The sequence below is a fragment of the Physcomitrium patens genome, chromosome 26 (assembly GCF_059467195.1).
Source record: "Physcomitrium patens ecotype Gransden chromosome 26, ASM5946719v1, whole genome shotgun sequence".
Taxonomy (NCBI): domain Eukaryota; kingdom Viridiplantae; phylum Streptophyta; class Bryopsida; order Funariales; family Funariaceae; genus Physcomitrium; species Physcomitrium patens.
In genome coordinates, this window is record NC_143435.1 from 2,570,708 (window position 1) to 2,590,527 (window position 19,820).

Consider the following 19,820-nt stretch of genomic DNA (forward strand, 5'->3'; position numbering starts at 1 on the left):
ACTTGTTTCCTTACTTCTATTTTGTCATACTCCTTTCAAAAAAGTCTCACTTAGTTATTTGCTTTTATTGGGTTCTTGTGCTTAACAAATACCCTCCAAAGAATCAATTGTTATTTCAGGTTGGCAATAAAGTATGGTTGTTGCAACATAATATAAAAACTACTTGATCATTTAATATATTGGACTTCTAAAGTTTAGGACCATTTCATATTAAAATGACAAATAACTTTATTGCTTATGGATTAGAATTATCATCATCTATAAAGTTATATTTTATATTTTATACCTCTCTTTTAAAACCTTATAAGGAATTAAATATAGAAAGAAGAGTACAAATACCACTACCTTATATTACAATAAATAACCATAAAAAATTTGAAATAGAAGAAATAATTGAATCAAAACTAAGGCCAAAATAATTAAAATATTATATACATTGGCATGGTTACAACAATAGTGAGTGTACATGAGAGCCAAATTTAAATTTAATAAATATACTATAAAAGATATAAATTTTTTATCAACATCTTTTTAGACCTAAATTAGTAATACAATTTAAGTAATATTTCTACCTAATATATCTAAATATATTATATTTTATATTTTATAAAATATTTTTATAAAAAGAAAAGGAGCCATTGCATAAATTTTTAGAAATTCAAACCTCATATTAACTAAAAAATCCAAAATTAGTTCTATTTCATTTTTAAATTATTTTAAATCTTTGATTTAGCTTAGATAATTAAATATAGATAGTTAAGAAGATAATATCATGTTAATTAAGCCATTTCAATTAAGCATTTGATATTATCTACTATAATTATCATTTTACTTATTCTACAAATTTCTTTCAGAATAAACCTATAGATGGGATTCGAACATAGGAAAAGACTAACCACATGAGCTTACACATTAAGGTCACACAATTAACCGTATTCCAAATCACAAAAATATCAAAGAACACTACAATGCCTTCTCCCATTAACAATAGTCTTTCACCAATTGATAACAACAATAATGTGTAATTGTGCACTCTCAAAAGACCATTCAAAACACATAAATTCCATCCAATATTGGAAATAATAGACTTCTATTCCAACCAATTTGGCTTTATACAATTTTTGTAATCACAAACTTCTTCTTTCAAAACATACACAACTCTCAAAAAACAACAATCATAATCTTTCATCCATGAACAATCTTCCACAGAATCTGATAACAAACTTCCAATATCTTCTCATAATAATTCAATCACACAATATTCTAATTACATATTCAATATCTTATAAATCAATCTCTGATTTATTCCACAGATTCACTTTACAATAATCAAAACCTAAAACAACAAAATAAACAAGAAACAAGAGATAGCACCAAGCTTATCCTAGCTCATGACTATCACAGTCTGGCCCCTCCAATATCTTCTTCAATTGCTATATACTTACCTCTAAAATTCTAGATTCTAATTTTCATTCCCTACTTAACCATTTTTCACAACTAATTCAATCATCCGACCTATTGAATTGAGTATCCTAAGAATGATTAATCTACTTTACCAATATCTTACAAAAACGAATTTCTACCCATTCTACATCTACCTAAAGAAGAAGAATCACTTGAATTAAGAAGACATTGAAGAGTACCTATTAGCTACTTTATAGCGATTGTCATCAAAGCAGAAACTATTTGTGAAGGAAATCTTAAAGCAATTTTTGAAAGACATATAAATTTAAGCTTGATCTATATTAGAAGACATTGATTACTATCATTAGTTACAAAGACAAATGAAACTTTTGACTTTAAAAAGATAACTTTAGTATATTTAATAATTTTAGAAGATTCATAGAAGCTTGCTTCACCTCCCAACATCAAAAAAACCTATCAAGGAGCTTTCTTGCACCTAAAATATATAAGAATTGAGGTTGAAGAGATCCTTAGTTTTAATAATGTAATCTTTGTGGTTCAACTTAAGCCTCATAGTCTTGTTCTTGTGTTCATGTTTGTAATATAAAGAGAATATCTTTTGTTTCATTTCCTTCAACTCTAAAAGTCTTATCATGTTTGAGTGGTGTGTCCAAAACACCACCAACTTTGTGGTTCTTTCACATATTACATATATATATATAAATTGAAATCTTACCTTTATTTTTAGCAAAATTATTTTATTATTTTCATGACTGAAATATATTTTGATATTTTTCTATTTTGGACTTTAAAAACCACCACATAGTTATATATATTTTTAAAAAATCAGCTAGTGATACCAACATTATCCAGAAAACTCAAATTTTTATGTAAAATAGTAAAAATAATCATAAGTGCCAAAGAAATAATATTAAGACACCAAGTATTGTGTGATTCAATTGCAAATGGTTGACTATGAAATAATTTCATTTTTTCATAACATTATTTTGACTATGTTGTTAAAAACATTAAAAATTCACCCTGCATCATGCTCAATGTTGATAGATCTACTCACCTATGTCCAAATCATTATTTTGGATGCTTTTGCATTTGTACTGAATAGAGGTCCTTTCAACAGGCTATTCAGAATTTTCAAGTAACATATTTTTTTATTATTTGACTTTGAGCATTAATAACTTGAACTTTATTTTATGAAGACATCATATTATTACATTGATCTTTCTAATAAATCATTGTTTTTTCATTAATTTCAAATTTTCATGTTAAAAGAACATAAATCTTCCATAATATGATGAAGATGTAATTCCTTAATTGCACATATATGTGTACACCAGTTTTTTTTTCACTTCCTATTATATATTTTTAACAATTTTATTTTAGTGAATAAAATATTTTTTTAAGTAATTGCATAATTTACATCTGAAAAATAAAAGCATCAATATAATTATTATTATTCCTTTGTTAAAAAAATTAACAAATGTATAAAATTTAAAAAGTTGTGTTACTATGGGAAATAATACACATCTCTTATACAGTTCCTGACCCGTCTTCCTTAAATAAATATTAAGTGAGCATTCAAAATCTATAGATTCTTTGCATGCCATTTGCAAACCATATATTTTTCAACCTATCTTAATTTTGTAATAGATGGGCATAAATCTTCAAAAATCCATTACTTTTTATTTCATCAATATCTCATTTTAAGTTGTATTTAATATTTTGTGCAATAATATTGCCTACATCAGAGTATACACAATTTTCCAGTGTTAATTGAACATTAACTAATAATTTGATAGTTTTTATATGTTTTATGCAGCTATTTACAAGTCATATGTTATTCTCTAAAATTAAAAATTCGAAGTTGGGTTTAATAAAAAATTTTCCACACCTCCTACAGTATGTCTTTTTATTCTAAATAAAATCAAATATAACATCAAATGTATCATCAGAATCTCATTTTTAATTCCAAAATTATTTTGAAATAATCACATTAATATCTGCTGCTCAATAAACAATTAAGTTTCATAATGCATTGTATGATTTTAAATTATATATTTCAGTCCTATTTTATCTTCAAAGTACATAGTGAATCCTTCATTGCCTTGTTATATTTGGGAACAGCTTGTTGTTATTTCTATGATTTCATTTATTCTTACAACATACCATTTTTGTTTTTGTTTTGTTTTGTTTTTTTTTTGTTTTTTTGTTTTTTTTTTTTTTCCTACTAGTAATTTTTTTCTACTAATAATTTTTTTCCGCATGTTATGCATTTGTAACATGTCGATGTTTTCATGAATTTTCAATTAGATTACTTCAATTTATAGTTTTAAAAATTGAGGTTTCATGGAGGCCATCTCGGTGATGGAGAAGATTGCTCCACCTCTCCCAACGCCTCTACGTTCCGCTAAAATTAGGTCGGCCCAAACCTGCAGATAACTTCGCGGCGAATTTAGTAAGCATTTGTTAATCCAATGCGACGCGCCTCGTTTCCTGTCTCCGAAGTGATGCCACACTCCGACGCTAACTCATGCGATGGAGCTCGAAGCTTCCAGCCTTGCATTGTGTCCATGGTCAATTCGAACACGCAGCTGCAGCTGCCCCGGAGCGATGCAAGGTCCTGGAATAGTTGCGATTGTGCAGGAGTAGTCTGGGCAGTGTCCGCGTCGTCGCGGGTCAATCAGCAGCGATAAAAATAAATAACATAACATAACATAACATAACAAAATGGGGTGTTCGTGGTTAATGCTGGTGAGAACAAGGCTTTTCAGGGAGATGGGTCGCAAGCAACGAAGATACACCTAAATTTTGTAAATTACCCAATTCTAGTTTTCGAGGTGTCTCTGAATTAGGTGTAGAATTGGCGGGTTTTAGGGTTTAAGAGTTCTGCACATGAAGCTTTACATGCAGGGAATTAACCACTTCGACGCTCGCAAGCCCTTGGTAATCTTTCCACATTCTTAAATTTCTCAGTTGACTCGGTTTTAATGAGGCAGTGAGATTGAGACAGTGACGATGTTGAAGAAGAGGAGCTGCAAAATGAGCAATGTATGTGATAAGCTAGGACAAGTTTTTTCCACGGAGCGAGTGAGGCCTGATTAGTGGTGGATTCTCATTCCTAATCTGGAGTGGAATAAAACAAGGCCGTAGTTCATTAGTTTTTCTTCAGGTTCTGTGTTTGCTACTCTAAATTGGCTGGTAATTGTGATAGGAATCCGCCCTTTCTCAAACTTGTGATGGATATGTGATGGTTCTGTTTGAGTCTGAGTTATGCTAGCGGCTGATGTTTCAGTCGGACAAAGTTATGCAGAATCATAAAACAGCTCTTCTCAAGAGCTGGGTGCTATTGCAACACGCCAGGAAGAGGAGTTCACTGGACATTTTTCCAACACTTTCATGCACAATCACTGATGCTAACCAAAAATATGAGGTAGAAGATAACGTGCGAGCACATGTAGCTTCTATTGTTTTCCTTCTCGTGTTTCTGAATCATTTCTGGGTCATATTTTCTTTGAGTCGTGATTAGTGCTCTACTGTGAGTAACTATATTGAGATGCTTCATCTGCATGGCTAAATGTTTTAGTACTGAGAACTCGCAACCAAACGCTTTGACACAGAACTCGCACCAACAGCATCAAGGATTCTCTCATATCTGTCGAAGCACAAGACCGCATTTGAAGAGTGTTAATCCATAGAAGAAGCTAGAATGAAATGTGACGATACCTTATACGCCTATTCTTCAGAAGAAGAAGAAACAGCGTTAGTTAATGTTAAACTTGGGAAGAACAAGCAGTTCAATTCTACCATTCTGCCTTCACTGACGAAGGTTTGAGCTGTTGAAACCGTATATTAAACTTAAGACATATTAATTTGTGAATAAGTTAAAACCGTATATTAAACTTATTCACAAATTATTACACATTGAGTCCTATTTAGTCTACATATTGAGATGTTATTTTAAGTGCAATAACTAAACGGCACTCATACTAGTGTTATCTGGAGTGAGGTGGCATGCTGACGTACTTGTTCATGCTGATGTCATTAGTCATGAGCACATCATTACCGTGCATTATTTCCAACACTTCTTCTCACATTATATTCAATAAAATAGTACCCACAAGTAACTATGTCAAAGTGTAGGTTGCTACCAACTAAATTATCACTCAAACTAAAGTCCCAAACGTAACACTTGAATGGGGTAGGATTTCAATTGCTCTATCACTTTTGTAGTTAAGTTTAAGTAATTTTTAGCTATAATGATTCCTTTTCTAATTCATATATAATAGAAGATTCTTTTATTGGAGATTTGGTTCTTTGCTTCATTGCTCCGTTGTTTCTATGATTGGATTTTGTGCAACTCTAAGAAGTGGCTTGTTGAATCATTGAATCAATTCCATTCTTATGATGACATAGATGATGATGATGTATTTGGTGAAGACGCTCAAAGGTTAGGATTTATTGTTTTTGACTTAGGATTATCAGAGTCTAAGTCACATGTATTATGAAATGCATAAGTTCAAGTGTTTTCAATTTATGTCAAGCTTGTTCTTTCTCATACTATATTACTAGTGGGTCGTCAAAAGAAAAAAACTAATAGGACCAAGTTTGCTTGATTTGTTTGAATATTCAATTAATTTTTGAGCTAAGAAGTACTATGATGTTTGAAAGGGCTTATTGCCTAGATTATATACGACTTGAGATAAATGTGAGCATTATGTAAAAGATTATAGTGGAGTTTTTTTTGGAAGCTTCAAAACCTAAGAAGAATTGATCAATTTTTTTGGAATTTAGTTTGCAATAAGAATATGCGTGTTAGATTGTAGCAACAAATTCTAAATCTTATTAGGGTAGTTTTATGTTATAGGTAGTTATAAAGGTTTGATGCCTATAGTTTCTTTTATATATGCATAAAGGAATGCATCAAGAGATTTTCTTAGAGTATTAACTTTGTTTTGTAGTATAGATATGTAGTCAACAATAAAGTCATTATTTTGGCTTTGCTCTCTAATAAAATGATATTGGATTCCTATATATTTTTTTAAGTATGAAAAGTCAGGTTATTTACAAACTTGATATAACTTTGATTGTCATTGAAAATGTAAGTTAGTTTCATATCATTGATGTGAAATTTGTGCAATACTTGCTAAAGGTGGATGACATCTTTTGCTACCTTAGTAAGCACTGAATACTCAGCTTTAGTAGTAGAGAGAGCTACTTTAGATTGACATTTTTTTGACCAATCAATAGATGAATATCCAACTTTCTGTAGTATTTATGATATTTGTTGTTTGGAATCTAAGCATCTATCATAGTCAACATCCATATATATATCACTAGAATTGTCTCACTAATACAAAGAAAATAGATTCTATAGTTTGAGGTACCTTTTAGATATCTCAATATTTATTTGACAACTATCAAGTGTAATTGTTATAGATTATGTACATAGTAACTTAAATAGTATCACTTTTAGAGATTAGTATTATATAAAAAAGTCCATTGATTAATAATTAATAATGTTATTCATTTGTAGTAGCTACTTCCATTTCTTCTTGCAGTCTTGTATTTAGACATATAAGTATGATAACAAAATTATAATATATCATGTCAAACTTAATTAGTAGTTTTTTTTTATCAAATTATTGATAAATATAGATTCCAAAGTTATTACAAATAATTTTTATATTAAGATAAAGTCAAATTTCTCCAAGTTCTATCATTTCAAAGATAGTAAGAAGGTTTATAATGAGTTGTTAAATATTGAAGTGATTTTTTTCAATAACAATTAAATCATCAACATATAGAAGAATCATAATAGTTTTTCCAACTAAAATAGATAGGTAGAGATTGATATTGGAAATACTATGCTTGAAACCAATATTATAAAAATATTTATTAACATGTCCATATCAAGTATATAGAGTTTGTTTTAGACTATATAGAGCCTTTTCAAGTTTATAGATCTTTCTTTTGATTCTAGGTTTTTTAAAACCAATGGAAATCTCCATATGGATATCTTCCTTGAGCTTGCAATTGAAAAAAACAGTCTTGGCATCAAGTTGGTTGAGTTACCAAAAAATTTATCTTGCTGATACTAAGATAGTGCATATTATGCTCTATCAAATAATTGGTGTGTATGTATTGAAGTAGTTTATATTGTGAATTTGTTCAAATCCATAGGCTATAATATAAGGCTTTAATAAAGGTGATTGTCCATTAACACCCTATTTTATTTTATATATCTACTTTGCATTGATTGATTTTTTTTTCTATGAAAAAATCTACAATGTACCAAGTCTAATTTTTGTAAATAGAATTCACTTTGCTTTGCATGGTTTCTTGCCAACCAATGTAGATGTTGGCTTCAACATAAGTTAGAAGTATAATATTTACTTTGGCAAATTGAATATAATAGTTTTTAAATTAAAAAGATGAATTATAATCTCAAATTGGATATTGATATCTTAGAGGTGAATTTAGTGTAGTCTACACTAAAGTGGTAGGTGTAAAGTTATTTTCTAAGTTTTTAATAGATGTCAGTAAAGAAGGTGAATTAAGGTATTCAAGATCCCATGAAAGATTTTTCTAGTAGTTGATCCTCATCTTTGATAATAGATACAATAGGAGTAGTAGAAAGAAGCAATAATATGGCATCAAGTATATCTAGAGTTTTTAAGTGAATCATCTCTAATTTGATTTTATTAAATATTACATCTTAAATAACAAAAATGTTTTGTGAATTGGATTCAAATACTAAGTATGCCTTAGAATGTAAGTCATATTCCATCATGAGGCATTTGATGGTTTTATTATTGAGATTTTTTCTATTTATTTTTTATACATATATGTATGCAAGGAAAACAAAGGTACACTAACAAAGGTACAATGACTCTAAAAGAATGATACAATAAGCACAAATTTTATAAAAGTAATCTATATACCTTTGCTTGTCTTGCATATATGCATGTATCAAAACAAAATAGAAAAAATCTCAATAATAAAACCATCAAATGCCTCATGATGGAATATGACTTACATTCTAAGACATACATATATGTATCAAAAAAATGAAAGAAGATTATAAGATATGATCTTCTATGAACTTGTGAAGCATGCATTGGAAGAAGTTATAAGATATGATCTTCTATGTCTACATGTTTTCTTCTCAACTACTTCTATTTAGTCTTATCTATTTTTTTTATTTTTTATGTTATTCTTGATATAGTTAATTGTTATACTTTTGCAAAGTAATTATATTACAAGTATATATTTTTCTTACAAAGATTTCTAAGGTTTTGTCTTTTTTTTTCAAAAGATTTTCTTATTTTTATAAACATAATTTTTTTGTAATACTTACAATGTAATATCAAATAAAGACTATTTTAAAGAAAAATATATAAATAGATTTATTTGAAACATAATAAAAAACTAATCAATTTGTTTATGAGAATTAGAAGTCATGATGAGATTGTTAAAGATTGTTACCTTCAATAAGCTAGATTAACCAAGGTTTCATTTGAATTAAAGTATATACTATAGTGATTATAGTGATCATAGTTTATCTATATTGTTGTCATGTTTAGTATGTGTTTGTTGCATGCATCTATCTTTATTTTCATTAAAAGTGATCATGACATGTCAAGTATAAGGATTTTGCGTATATCTATGTGATTAGACTCTCTTTTGGTTTTACCAAGGATAATGTTCTTGCAATCTTTGCCTAGTGAGTATTCTCTTACAATTCATATTATTGTTGAGTTCAAAATAAACTGGCTTGGGTTGCCTTTTGAATGAGTTGAAGTTTGAAAATTTTGAAATATCTATGGTATGATTGTACATTTAAGAAGTATGTTCTAAACCTTCAAAAATAGTTTATTTAATAGCATTATTATTACAAAATTTGTGTGTTAGAAATTCATTAGTTACTAATGTGTTTTAATTGTGGTATTGCAAATCTATATTATTGATATCAATGTCTAAGATAAATTTTGGTTCTTATTTATTCTTTCTCTTTGTTTTTTTAGCATTTTTTTTTTATTATTATTTTGTTAGGATTTTTATTAATAAGGTTGCAATTTAGGAGCATATAGGCCGAGCTGATGTAGAGTAGCAACATACATCCAGAGGTGTGCTACATTGAGTGGAATTTGAAGGCCCTAAACCACAATGACAAAGAGAAGTTGATTTAGTATTTAGTATTATTTTTGCTTTGTTAGGACTAATCAATAGATCAATCAATAGACATGTAGAATTTTGAAGGAGGATTTGGAAGAAGCTTAAATAGGATTGAAGTAGAAGGGGTTGGATTAGTATACAACAAAGATATGTGTGTAGGTGGGTGCACTAGAGAGGTGCAGGTGATTGGCTTGAGGCTGAGAAGTGTAGTTACATTTTGAAATCATAACATATGTTTTTTTGTACACATCCTGAAGTTAGAACTCTTCTATAGGTGATTAATCTAAATTCTGCAAATTTCTATAGTAAATTGTCAACAATGAGACAAATATCTTGGTACAGAAATGCAATCTGGACTTTTCATTTTGCTAACAAACTTGGTTTGTGCAAGTAGAAGCTGTGAACTGCATTGTGATCAAAATTAAAATGCACCACAAAATTTAGACAAACCAATGATGCAACTAAGTGAGAGCATTGATGAAACAATAATCCTGTTTCTAGCATTGTCTTAATTTTTTTTCTTTAAGTGATACTTCTAGGCATATTGCAATATTTTACCTACTTTCTTACAGCAAATGGAAAAAGATGTAGTGTATTGCACACTACAAAAAGTTTTGAAACTTTCCATGCAATGTTACACTGTGAAGAATATTTTGAACATCTCTTGATTTTGTTTAGTTTCATGTATCTTTGTAGTATCTGTTTAGTAGTTAACGATGAATCAAGAACCTAGACTAAATGAAATATACTGTGAAATTGTGATAATGAATTGTGATAATAAATGACAACAACTCAAAAATTTACATTTATGTGTGTGTATGTTAAATCAATTAAAGATGTCATTTATTTGTAACAAATTAAGTAAATAAATATATTTTTAAAAATAAAATATATACATGATAATAAATACAAATTATTAAAATTTAAAATTTATTTGAGTTTGAGATAAAAATCAAATTCTTCTCCTGATGCCATGTGAAATTGTCATTGATGCATGAAAATTGGGAAACATTTATCATACATCATGTGGTTGGTATTCTATATAATTGATAAAGTTAATACTTAAATATCAAATACTTAAATTTATGAAATGATGGAATTTCTTTGCAAGAATTATAAATGTATATTATGTATCAAATATGAAAAATTAAATGTTTGTGATATTTTCTAAAATATCATACAGTATTTTCATATATAGGTTTGAAAACCTATTGTAAAATCAACACGTATCTAAATCAGTTTGATATGCTTAAAAAGTCTAATTCCTGAAATTTAATTTTAAAATGTTTTCATTTTCAAAAAAAATAATATACAAGTGAATACTTCCGTGTTTCTGATAGAAAAAAATCTATCTTATTGATGCCAACAATGAAAGAAATAAAATGAGTTGTTAATAATTAACATATTTTTAGATCATCAATAATAACATGTTATTTATTGACAATATGTAAACAAACAAATAAAGCAGATTGGATTGTTTTACATGTGCAGTTAATTGTATGTTAAGCTCATGACCTGATTTGTAAAAGGTAAATTTTCTCCTATAATATTTCCTCAATCTACCAATTTTTTTTGTTTCTAGACTTTGTTATTATGTTAATGTAGAATTAGTTTTGAAGAACCTGTTCAAAATTTTCCTACTAACGTGCAAGGTAAAATGCTTAAGAAGTTGAGATATCAACAAACTGTATTTTCTGGAAATCAGTGTTAGAAATCCGTGACAATGGTTCAAGTTCAACTAGTCATATATTAAACTTACCCACAAAGTGTTACACATTAAGACCTATTTAGTCTACATCTAGATGTTATTTTAAGTACAATAATTGAACGGCACTGATATTAGTGCTGCTCAGTTATCTAGAGTGAAGTGGCAAAGTGTCTGTAACTTAAATCTGCACTATCCATGCACAAAATCCAGATTTTCATTACTGTGCAGAAAACCTCATGGCATAGACATTTTATTTTAATAGTTGATGTGGAGGAAATCAAGTAAAAGGAGCTTATTTTGTCAATACATATCCAAACTTTTCAAGTTCAGAATGTAACTTTTGACCCAAATGCTATTTAGAATGCACATTGAAAGGTACTGGCTCAACAAAAGGACTCACTTGATCGCTTTCATCAGGTTTTCAAACAAATGCCAAAAGATTTTTCATAGAGGTGGTAGCTAATATTGAACAAATTTTATGAAAAATGCATGACAATTATTTCTCAAATAAATCACAATTTTATATTATTTTTAAACTGTAGAGATGATTAAGAAATAGAATTCTAAACCGTCACTTCAATTATACAAAATTTAAATTATATCTTGGAACAAGCAATAAGATCACAGACTGTAAAAGACTTGCATAGGTGAAAATAAAACATAGGAATAATACAAAGAGGAAAATATGGCCTTGCAAGCAGTTTGCAAATGAGTTTCTAGGGCTCCAAAGCAAAGCAAGTACAATTGGACACTACAATTTGTCAAAAAAACAAAAAAAACAAAACAAAAAAATCATACTAGATCAAGACGGGTACAAAGAGAAGAAATCAAAGCCATGATGCTCATGTTATATTTTGAATTTGGTCAAGACTGATTCTGGATTATTTGGTACAAAAGTATAGAAACAAAGTATCCAGAATATCCAAAGTATTGAAGCAAATAAATGAAATTTTTACAATAGAAAATTTTTAAATAATTTTTTTTAATGAAATTAAATATACATAACTATAAAAAAAAGTCTTGGAATGCAATGGAATAGGCAATGAATTCTTTAAAAATATTTGAGATGTAATTAGTAAAACATTATTTCAATATGTTCAATGTTGCAACCTTAAAAGAAAAACTTCTTTCATGAATTGCAAAGCCCAAACGAATGTAATGTTTATGACCACAATAGACTGCCGGCATGTAGGGGGTGAATTCCATTTAATATTTATTTCATCTCCAAATTTTATAACTTTGTTGACCATCTACATTCTATCATATCTTTCTAAGAATGTAGCATTCGATTATGGTTTTGTCTTTATTTTATTAGTTTGCATCTTTTTGTAGAATTTTATAATATTCATATAATCTTCATCAAATATAATATAAAGTTTTACTATGTATTTTTTTATTTATTTATTGTTAAAACCAAACAATTCATGAATATACTCATGTAAAGAATGACTATAATACTTAATTTTTTAAAATTTTAGATGAAATTGTTTAGCTAAAGAATTGGATTTTAAGTCAGGATAGTCCAAATAATCCATATTTATGAACTTGTTACCAATTGTTTTTTTTCAAGTGAGATGGGTTATCTCTGTGTTTTCCTTGTTTGTAAACATGTCTACAATCTATGTATTACATATTCTTTGGCTTGATGGAAACACATGTAACAATGAAGTGATACATATGTATTATTTAATTATATTCATTTACGTACAGCTATTTGTTTTAGTTCCAAATCCATATAAGCATGGCTCTTATTTTGAATGCTCATAATTAATTGAATGCTGCTGTTCCATCTAGTCTAGACATTCGTTGAGATGTGCTAAAAGAGCAATTCAAAGACGTAGAATAACTTACGCCCATTGAGTTTTCATTCTTATTCCAGGGACGTTACTTTGAAAACCCAATGTAAAGGCAGATGTCTCATAACCAAAACAAATCTCGTCCAATATATCGTGGAATTTTTTTCTGAGTAAACTTCCTCCCTGCATCTGTTGCAACAGTGACAAAACGGTACCGCCGCCGTTGTTCACCAGCTTCTGATCGCCATTCCATTCGATCTAGAGCTGCTTCAACGTCAGCAACAAGAAAAAGTTTTCAACTGTTCAACAATATGAAACTTTTACAAGTGACAGAACTAGCTACAAGTAACAATGGTGTACCTCCAACATGAGGGCGGCGACAATAATATCAGTAGATAAGGACCCACCTATTGATGAGGCGGCTAACGACGTATTAGCCAGTCCAACTCACATCTACTTCTTATGTGGAGTAAACAAAAGGGTTTCAGTGTATGAATCTCCAAGAGTTTGGAAACCCACGTGCTTTGCTAATGGACGCCTTAGTCAGTGAAGAGTCCATGCTCATTGACGAGTTTGAGTAGAATATTGGTGAATCATGCTCTGAAATTCCTTACTGTTGATTCACACTCGAAAGCAGAAGAAGTTGTCTTGCAAAGAGAACCTTGACTATGGGAGCAACAAGATAGATTGGTTATTTCTCGACTAGTGTTTGAAATAGATCGCATCCCACTTGAACTTGGAAGAGTTCGACCAGAACACACCTGCAATTTCGACACCATGGAATCGGACGCAAGCAAGTGTAGAGACCACACCATGCCCGGCGATGGCGACTCTTTGAACTGGGCTTGCGCTGCAGAGGCAATGAAATGTTGTCATCTTGACGAGGTGAAGAGTTACATGAAAACGTATTACAAATCTGCCCAAATTGTCGTTGAGGGCAAGGATTTAACCGTAGCGCATGTTGCAGCCATCGCCCGCCGACCCGAGGTCCTCTTCAAGATGAACTCCAAGGTTGCGAAGAGCAAAGTGGACGAATGCTGTGACTGGCTGGACCGAAAGATAGAAGAGGGAAGAAGCATCCCTGGTGTGACCACCGGTTTCGGTGCAGCCTCTGCTCAGCGTACCAATCAAACCAGGGAGCTTCAAGAGGAACTAATAAGGTCAGTGTCTACAAGCTCGCATCCACAGCAAGAAGCAGCAGGCACAATCTTATTCTCTTCTTTGACTGAACTGGGTGGTTAAATTCTCTTGCAGGTTCTTGAATGCGGGAGTAATTGAAGAGGGCAACAAGCTCGCAGTGAGCACGACGCGGGCGGCCATCCTTGTTCGCATCAACACCCTCATGCAGGGGTACTCTGGCATTCGATGGGAGACTCTCGAAGCGATGGGCAAGCTCCTCAATTCCCATGTCACTCCAGAGCTGCCGCTTCGCGGCACCATCACAGCCTCCGGAGATCTCATGCCCTTGTCCTACATCGCTGGTTCGGACAATCACTTCTCATTTATCCCTCGCTTGCTGGATACCATTAGCACAGTCTGCGGTATTTATCTCATTTTGCAAGAGCTCAAATGCAAAACTGTAATTCATGTGCCACAGGTCTGCTCATAGCGCGCCCCAACTCCAAGGCCGTGACGAAAGAGGAAAAGACAATCTCTGCGGTGGAAGCTCTGAAGCTGGCAGGGATTGACAAGCCACTGGAGTTAGAGCCCAAGGAGGGCTTGGCCCTGGTGAATGGCACTACAGTAGGATCTGCCTTGGCATCCACCGTCTGCTTCGACGCCAACATTCTTGTAGTTATGGCAGAGGTGCTCTCTGCACTTTTCAGTGAAGTGATGCTTGGAAAGTTAGAATACACAGACCCTCTTACTCACAAGCTCAAGCATCACCCAGGCCAAATGGAGGCAGCATCAATAATGAAATGGGTTCTTGACGGGAGCTCATACATGAAGACGGCCGCCAAATTTCACGCACCCGATCCGTTGAAGAAGCCCAAACACGATCGTTATGCTCTTCGCACTTCACCCCAATGGCTTGGCCCTCAGGTACACTACATATTAACTAATGTCGCTTGGTAGCACCACAACAGCAAACCAGGGAATTTCTGTGTGCCAAAAGTTCCGAGCGATCCGGAATTGTCTCCTGTTTTGAGATACGCAAGAAGCTTTGGAAGATATAATCTGTTGCCAAACATTAATGCCTGGCTCGACGTAACAGGTGGAAGTAATTCGCAATGCGACTCATTCCATTCAGAGGGAGATAAATTCCGTGAATGACAATCCGCTAATTGATATGGCAGAAGATAGAGCAATCAGTGGGGGCAATTTCCAGGGCACTCCAATTGGGGTGTCCATGGACAACCTGCGTCTCGCCATCGCTGCCATCGGCAAGCTAATGTTTGCCCAGAACTCTGAGCTTGTCAACGAGTACTACAACGCCGGGCTCCCATCTAACCTAAGCGGCGGACCGAACCCCAGCCTTGACTACGGTCTCAAGGGCGCTGAAATCGCGATGGCCTCGTATCTCTCTGAGCTAAACCACTTAGCGAATCCGGTCACCACCCATGTCCAAAGTGCTGAGGGTCACAATCAGGACGTGAACTCTCTTGGATTCATATCCGCGCGCAAGACCGAGGAAGCGATAGTGGTCCTGAAGCTTATGAGCGCCACGTATCTGCTTGGCCTTTGCCAGGCCATTGATCTTCGGCATCTGGAAGAGACATTGCATGAAACCGTGAAAAATATTGTGAGACAAGTAGCAAGGAAGAACTTGCTCGATTATCCGGCTAGCGTCCCTCAGCTCCTTGAAACCGATCTGCTACGAGTTGTAGAGCATCAGCCTGTCTTCACCTACATCGACAATCCTTCCAGCCAAGCCTACCCTCTCATGGAAAAGCTTCGATTGATGTTACTTCACCATGCGCTACCAAACTCCGAAAGTGATGACTCAGTAGGGACATCTCTGTTTCGAAAGATAGCCTGCTTCGAAAAAGAGCTGACAACAAGGTTGACGTCGGAGGTTCCGCTTGCTCGAGAAGCTTATTACATGGGCGAAAGCAACGTTCAAAATAGGATCGAGGAGTGCAGAACATACCCACTCTACCGTTTCGTCCGCTCTGATCTTGACACCCAATTACTCTCTGGACACAGAACGGTAACTCCTGGCGAAGACATTGCAAAAGTGTACAGGGCCATTTGTAGCGGTAAACATGTAGATCCTCTGCTCCAGTGTTTAGACGGATGGACCTCTTCCCCTACCTCTCGTATTAAATAGTCCGGCATGCCTAGGTGAATTTTCAATCTTGACAGTGGCATGGAAGAAAGTCCGGAAAAATATAGTATTCATGAATGAGCTGTGTGCGATGCACAGAACCAGACTTCATAACCAATCACCATGACCAGAATTAAAAGGAGTGATGAAATATCTGAATAGATTTCCATCAGGATTAAGCCTAGGCACTGTACAAACTCAGCGTGTTGGAGATATCCATGATTGATTTGAATGTTGAAGGTCACGTTGACAATGAGAGTTGTTAACAGAGCTCTACTGGGAAAAATTATCTTACACGCTAGGCAAACAGTTTATTTACACCATATGTCTACTACCGTAAGGGACAGGGCGGTGTATAATCGTCTCTAACATGTTCAAAACGTGAATATACGTTGGAAAGCAGTAGTGGCAATAAGCGCATGGGAATTGCAACCTAAGTCGTGATACACACCTTCTTCACCCTGCCAATACCACATTACAACACTTCAGCAACGAAAGCGCGTCGTGAACCAATTGTATGTACTATATTCACATGGAAAATAAAATGAATGTCAAGCAAACAATAGACTAAAGAGTCATAGTTCAGTTTGGAGAGGCTCTGCGTAGACCACGAGCACATTACCTCGTTGGGAGTCCGTTGCATACGGTGCATGAGATGAGGTGTAGTGAGGAGCATCCTCCCCATGTGGGAACCTTGGCTGAACCTGCTAAGGGAAAAACGTCTGCAGTCGTAAAAAATGCATAGGATACTCAACAATAAAGAGCACAGTAGACCTCCTAAATGATTCGCGAACTGGGAGACTATTCGGCAGAACAGTGTAGATTTGATCCAGCAAGTGGTCATGAAAAAATAAAATAACACGCGATTACTGTTAGAGAAAATTATAGGGAGAGTCCTCTAATAGAAGATTATGGAGTACCTTGTGGTGTACATCATCACGATCCCAAGGAGCTTGATGCACCTTTGATAAATTCAGCTGCAGATTCCCAGCATTTGTTAGTCCACATCTTTTAGATAAAGAAGACTCACGACTTGAGATCTCAGCAGCTTTACCCACGAGCAATGATCCATCGAAACAAGACTAAAACAATATATTTCTTTAGAGCTTCCGGTTACGGGTGGTTAATTACAAAATTCGAAGAGAGGTTTGCAAGAAACAGAGTGAACGTGCGAAAATACATGCCTGCGTTGGACGATGGTCAACAGCATCACAAGTACCATAAGGAGTGCTGTGTCTGAGCTCATGGGATGGTAGAGACCCGTTGGAGGGACGCACTTGCTGTACAGCGGGGGATTCGAGTACCGGTACACTGCGCTGCAGTACTTCAACCACATTAAGATGAGGATTCAGAGCATCCACGAGAGGATACCCAAACAACTCCGTCATCATGCTACTCAAAACCTCTTTCTACATTAATACGTCGTTTTAAGGTCAGAGAGTGTTAGATGCTCGAATTTGCTAACAAATGCTAGGTCTAGAGAGTATATGCGGCACTCATCAAGGTGGAAACACAAATAGAGTTGTGCACCAACTCTTGACAAATGAAGAGGCAAGGAGGGTCACCTCACTTATGGCCCCACCCTGGTTGGGAATATTGTGGAAAGTGGCGAAAGGGGCAGTTCGCGAGTTGCAGGCGACGTAGGGAAGGGGGTCATGACCACGCGAGCTTTTGAATGCTGTCTGGTCCTGGCACCACGGTGCTTGACCCACGTCCGCTCGCTTCTCCCACTTCGGCAGATCATGCAGCGTTGCATAAGGCGCATTAGTCGACGACATATTGAACCTGTCTCGTCTGTCTTATCAACCCTGCAACAAACTCCCCATCCAGTATCAGAAAGATCAGCATCACTCCCCTTCACATCCATCACCACCTCAGAGAAAGCCAACACCACAACCACTCGACCAACCTCGACATCAGCACGCGAAAAACAATGCAGTCAGAAGACGAAATGCACCACAGAAAACAGTAAACCCCTACAGAAACCCGCCGGCAGCGGCAGATCTCCTCCCACAACCTAAACCAACACAACTTCACCACTAAAAACACATGAATTACGCAAACAAACACTTCAAGAAGCACGTGCACCAACAAGCGTTACACTCAACACCCTCAGCACAGAAAAGTGAAACGAACCACGACCACTTCAACGATAGATGGTGCTTCAACGACTAACCCGCTACGTCTGCTGCACCGAAACGCGACGATGAGCGGGCAAGACACGCAGGACGCAGTACGAAGATATCCAAATGCGTGAGAATGCGATCGAACTGAGGGGTGGGTGATGAAGGTCCGGTGCTGAAGAATCGCGCCGCAACTAGAAAAACAGAGCGAGCTCGAGGATACCAGGCCTGCTCCGCGGAGGCTGAAGTACTCGCTGCCCGCTGAGCCCCGTATGAACACGACAATATATCTGATATGTATCGTATCGTATATAATACGTATTTCGTATTGCATTTACGTATGTGTGAGAACTTTAACGATAACGGTCTTGTAAACGACCTGCGACCGTGAGTTGACACTTGGCTTGTCTCCCTCATAAAATCTAACTTTCAATAAAATAAATTCAAATTCAAAAATGATAAAGCTGTTTTTTATTATTAAATTCTCTTTACTGTTAAGTACACATTAATGTTGGTGAAATTTTATGATGTAAACGCACTTAAATATTTTGATTTCTTAGGAAAATAAAGAAATGGGAAATGGCTATAGTAATTTTGGACCAACATGAATTTATGTGTTTTGGTTCATATATATATATATATATATATATATATATTTCCAAAGTGCGTAAATAATTGGTGATCAAACTAGTATGATTTTGTAAGGAAAAGGAAAAAAAAAACAAACAAACAAACAAAGTGTGTTGTTGAGGACTTCTTTGGGTAAAAGAGATGAATCAATTCCATGTTGTAACATAGTTTGAGATTTTAAAAAATATTAATCAAGGTATTATTCAAGGATTTTATTTCTTTTACTCTATATCATTTTTTATTTTTTTATCATGTTTAATGAATCACCTCAATATTTTACATCGAATTTAACTACGATTTGATTATTTTTTACAACTATTTGTTTAAAGAAGTATGTATTCCACAATCTAAAAACATTTATTCATGTAAAATGAGTAATCACTACAACAACAAAATTGTCATCTTATTTACTCGTAGTTTATTTAAATACTAAACTTCATGAAAATGTAATTAACTTTTCTGTATTTTTGAAATAGTCCAATTGTTAGGTCGAAAGAAAAACATTAATTTATATTTTGCTTATTTCCAATATGTATGTGAACATGTACATGTATACACATAGCTTTGGACACTGATACCGAAACTGTTGCAAATCAATTTGAGTCTACTTCTATATATGAAGACTATGATTAAGGGCTATTGTTCAATCACTAGAATTTTACAGGATATGTTTCGTATCTAATGAAATACTTCGACTC

General features: G+C 33.8%; 2 protein-coding genes and 1 long non-coding RNA gene across 9 annotated transcripts; 2 read left to right on the forward strand and 1 right to left on the reverse strand.

The window, feature by feature from the left end:
• The first annotated feature begins 2,233 nt into the window (after positions 1-2,233).
• Positions 2,234-5,525, forward strand: LOC149986178 (uncharacterized). Of its 2 annotated transcripts, XR_016501208.1 has the most exons (3): positions 2,234-4,365; positions 4,733-4,852; positions 5,040-5,525. It is a non-coding gene; the product is annotated as an uncharacterized LOC149986178 (long non-coding RNA). The 2 variants fall into 2 exon arrangements; XR_016501207.1 differs by having other exon boundaries at positions 4,733-5,525.
• An 8,202-nt stretch (positions 5,526-13,727) lies between these two features.
• On the forward strand, positions 13,728-16,667 carry LOC112277636 (phenylalanine ammonia-lyase). Its single transcript, XM_024510180.3, has 4 exons — positions 13,728-14,261; positions 14,356-14,582; positions 14,699-15,144; positions 15,317-16,667. The coding sequence occupies exons 1-4, from the start codon at positions 13,879-13,881 to the stop codon at positions 16,370-16,372; spliced, it is 2,112 nt and encodes a 703-aa protein (XP_024365948.1). The 5' UTR covers positions 13,728-13,878; the 3' UTR covers positions 16,373-16,667.
• On the reverse strand, positions 16,574-18,701 carry LOC112277637 (uncharacterized). Of its 6 annotated transcripts, none has more exons than XR_002968436.3 (6): positions 18,546-18,701; positions 17,935-18,177; positions 17,554-17,685; positions 17,290-17,346; positions 16,992-17,091; positions 16,574-16,830 (listed from the first exon to the last, which is right to left on the reverse strand). XR_002968436.3 is itself a non-coding variant. In XM_024510183.3 (6 exons), the coding sequence occupies exons 2-6, from the start codon at positions 18,145-18,147 to the stop codon at positions 16,826-16,828; spliced, it is 489 nt and encodes a 162-aa protein (XP_024365951.1). In that variant the 5' UTR covers positions 18,148-18,177; positions 18,546-18,701; the 3' UTR covers positions 16,574-16,825. The 6 variants fall into 6 exon arrangements, 5 of the variants coding, with proteins under 5 accessions (XP_024365951.1, XP_024365949.1, XP_090104168.1 ...); XM_024510183.3 differs by having other exon boundaries at positions 16,992-17,073; XM_024510181.3 differs by having other exon boundaries at positions 16,992-17,076.
• Between the last annotated feature and the right edge of the window lie 1,119 nt (positions 18,702-19,820).

Bases quoted from the DNA above. Each gene is read 5' to 3' on its own strand.
- LOC112277636 (XM_024510180.3), top strand. From the start codon at position 13,879: ATGGAATCGGACGCAAGCAAGTGTAGAGACCACACCATGCCCGGCGAT. The intron at 14,583-14,698 runs GTTCGGACAATC...CATGTGCCACAG, and splicing joins GCCCTTGTCCTACATCGCTG to GTCTGCTCATAGCGCGCCCC. The intron at 15,145-15,316 runs GTACACTACATA...TCGACGTAACAG, and splicing joins CCCAATGGCTTGGCCCTCAG to GTGGAAGTAATTCGCAATGC.
- LOC112277637 (XM_024510181.3), bottom strand. From the start codon at position 18,147: ATGTCGTCGACTAATGCGCCTTATGCAACGCTGCATGATCTGCCGAAG. The intron at 17,686-17,934 runs GTGACCCTCCTT...GAAGTACTGCAG, and splicing joins AGGGTGGGGCCATAAGTGAG to CGCAGTGTACCGGTACTCGA. The intron at 17,347-17,553 runs GCATGTATTTTC...GGGAATCTGCAG, and splicing joins TTGACCATCGTCCAACGCAG to CTGAATTTATCAAAGGTGCA.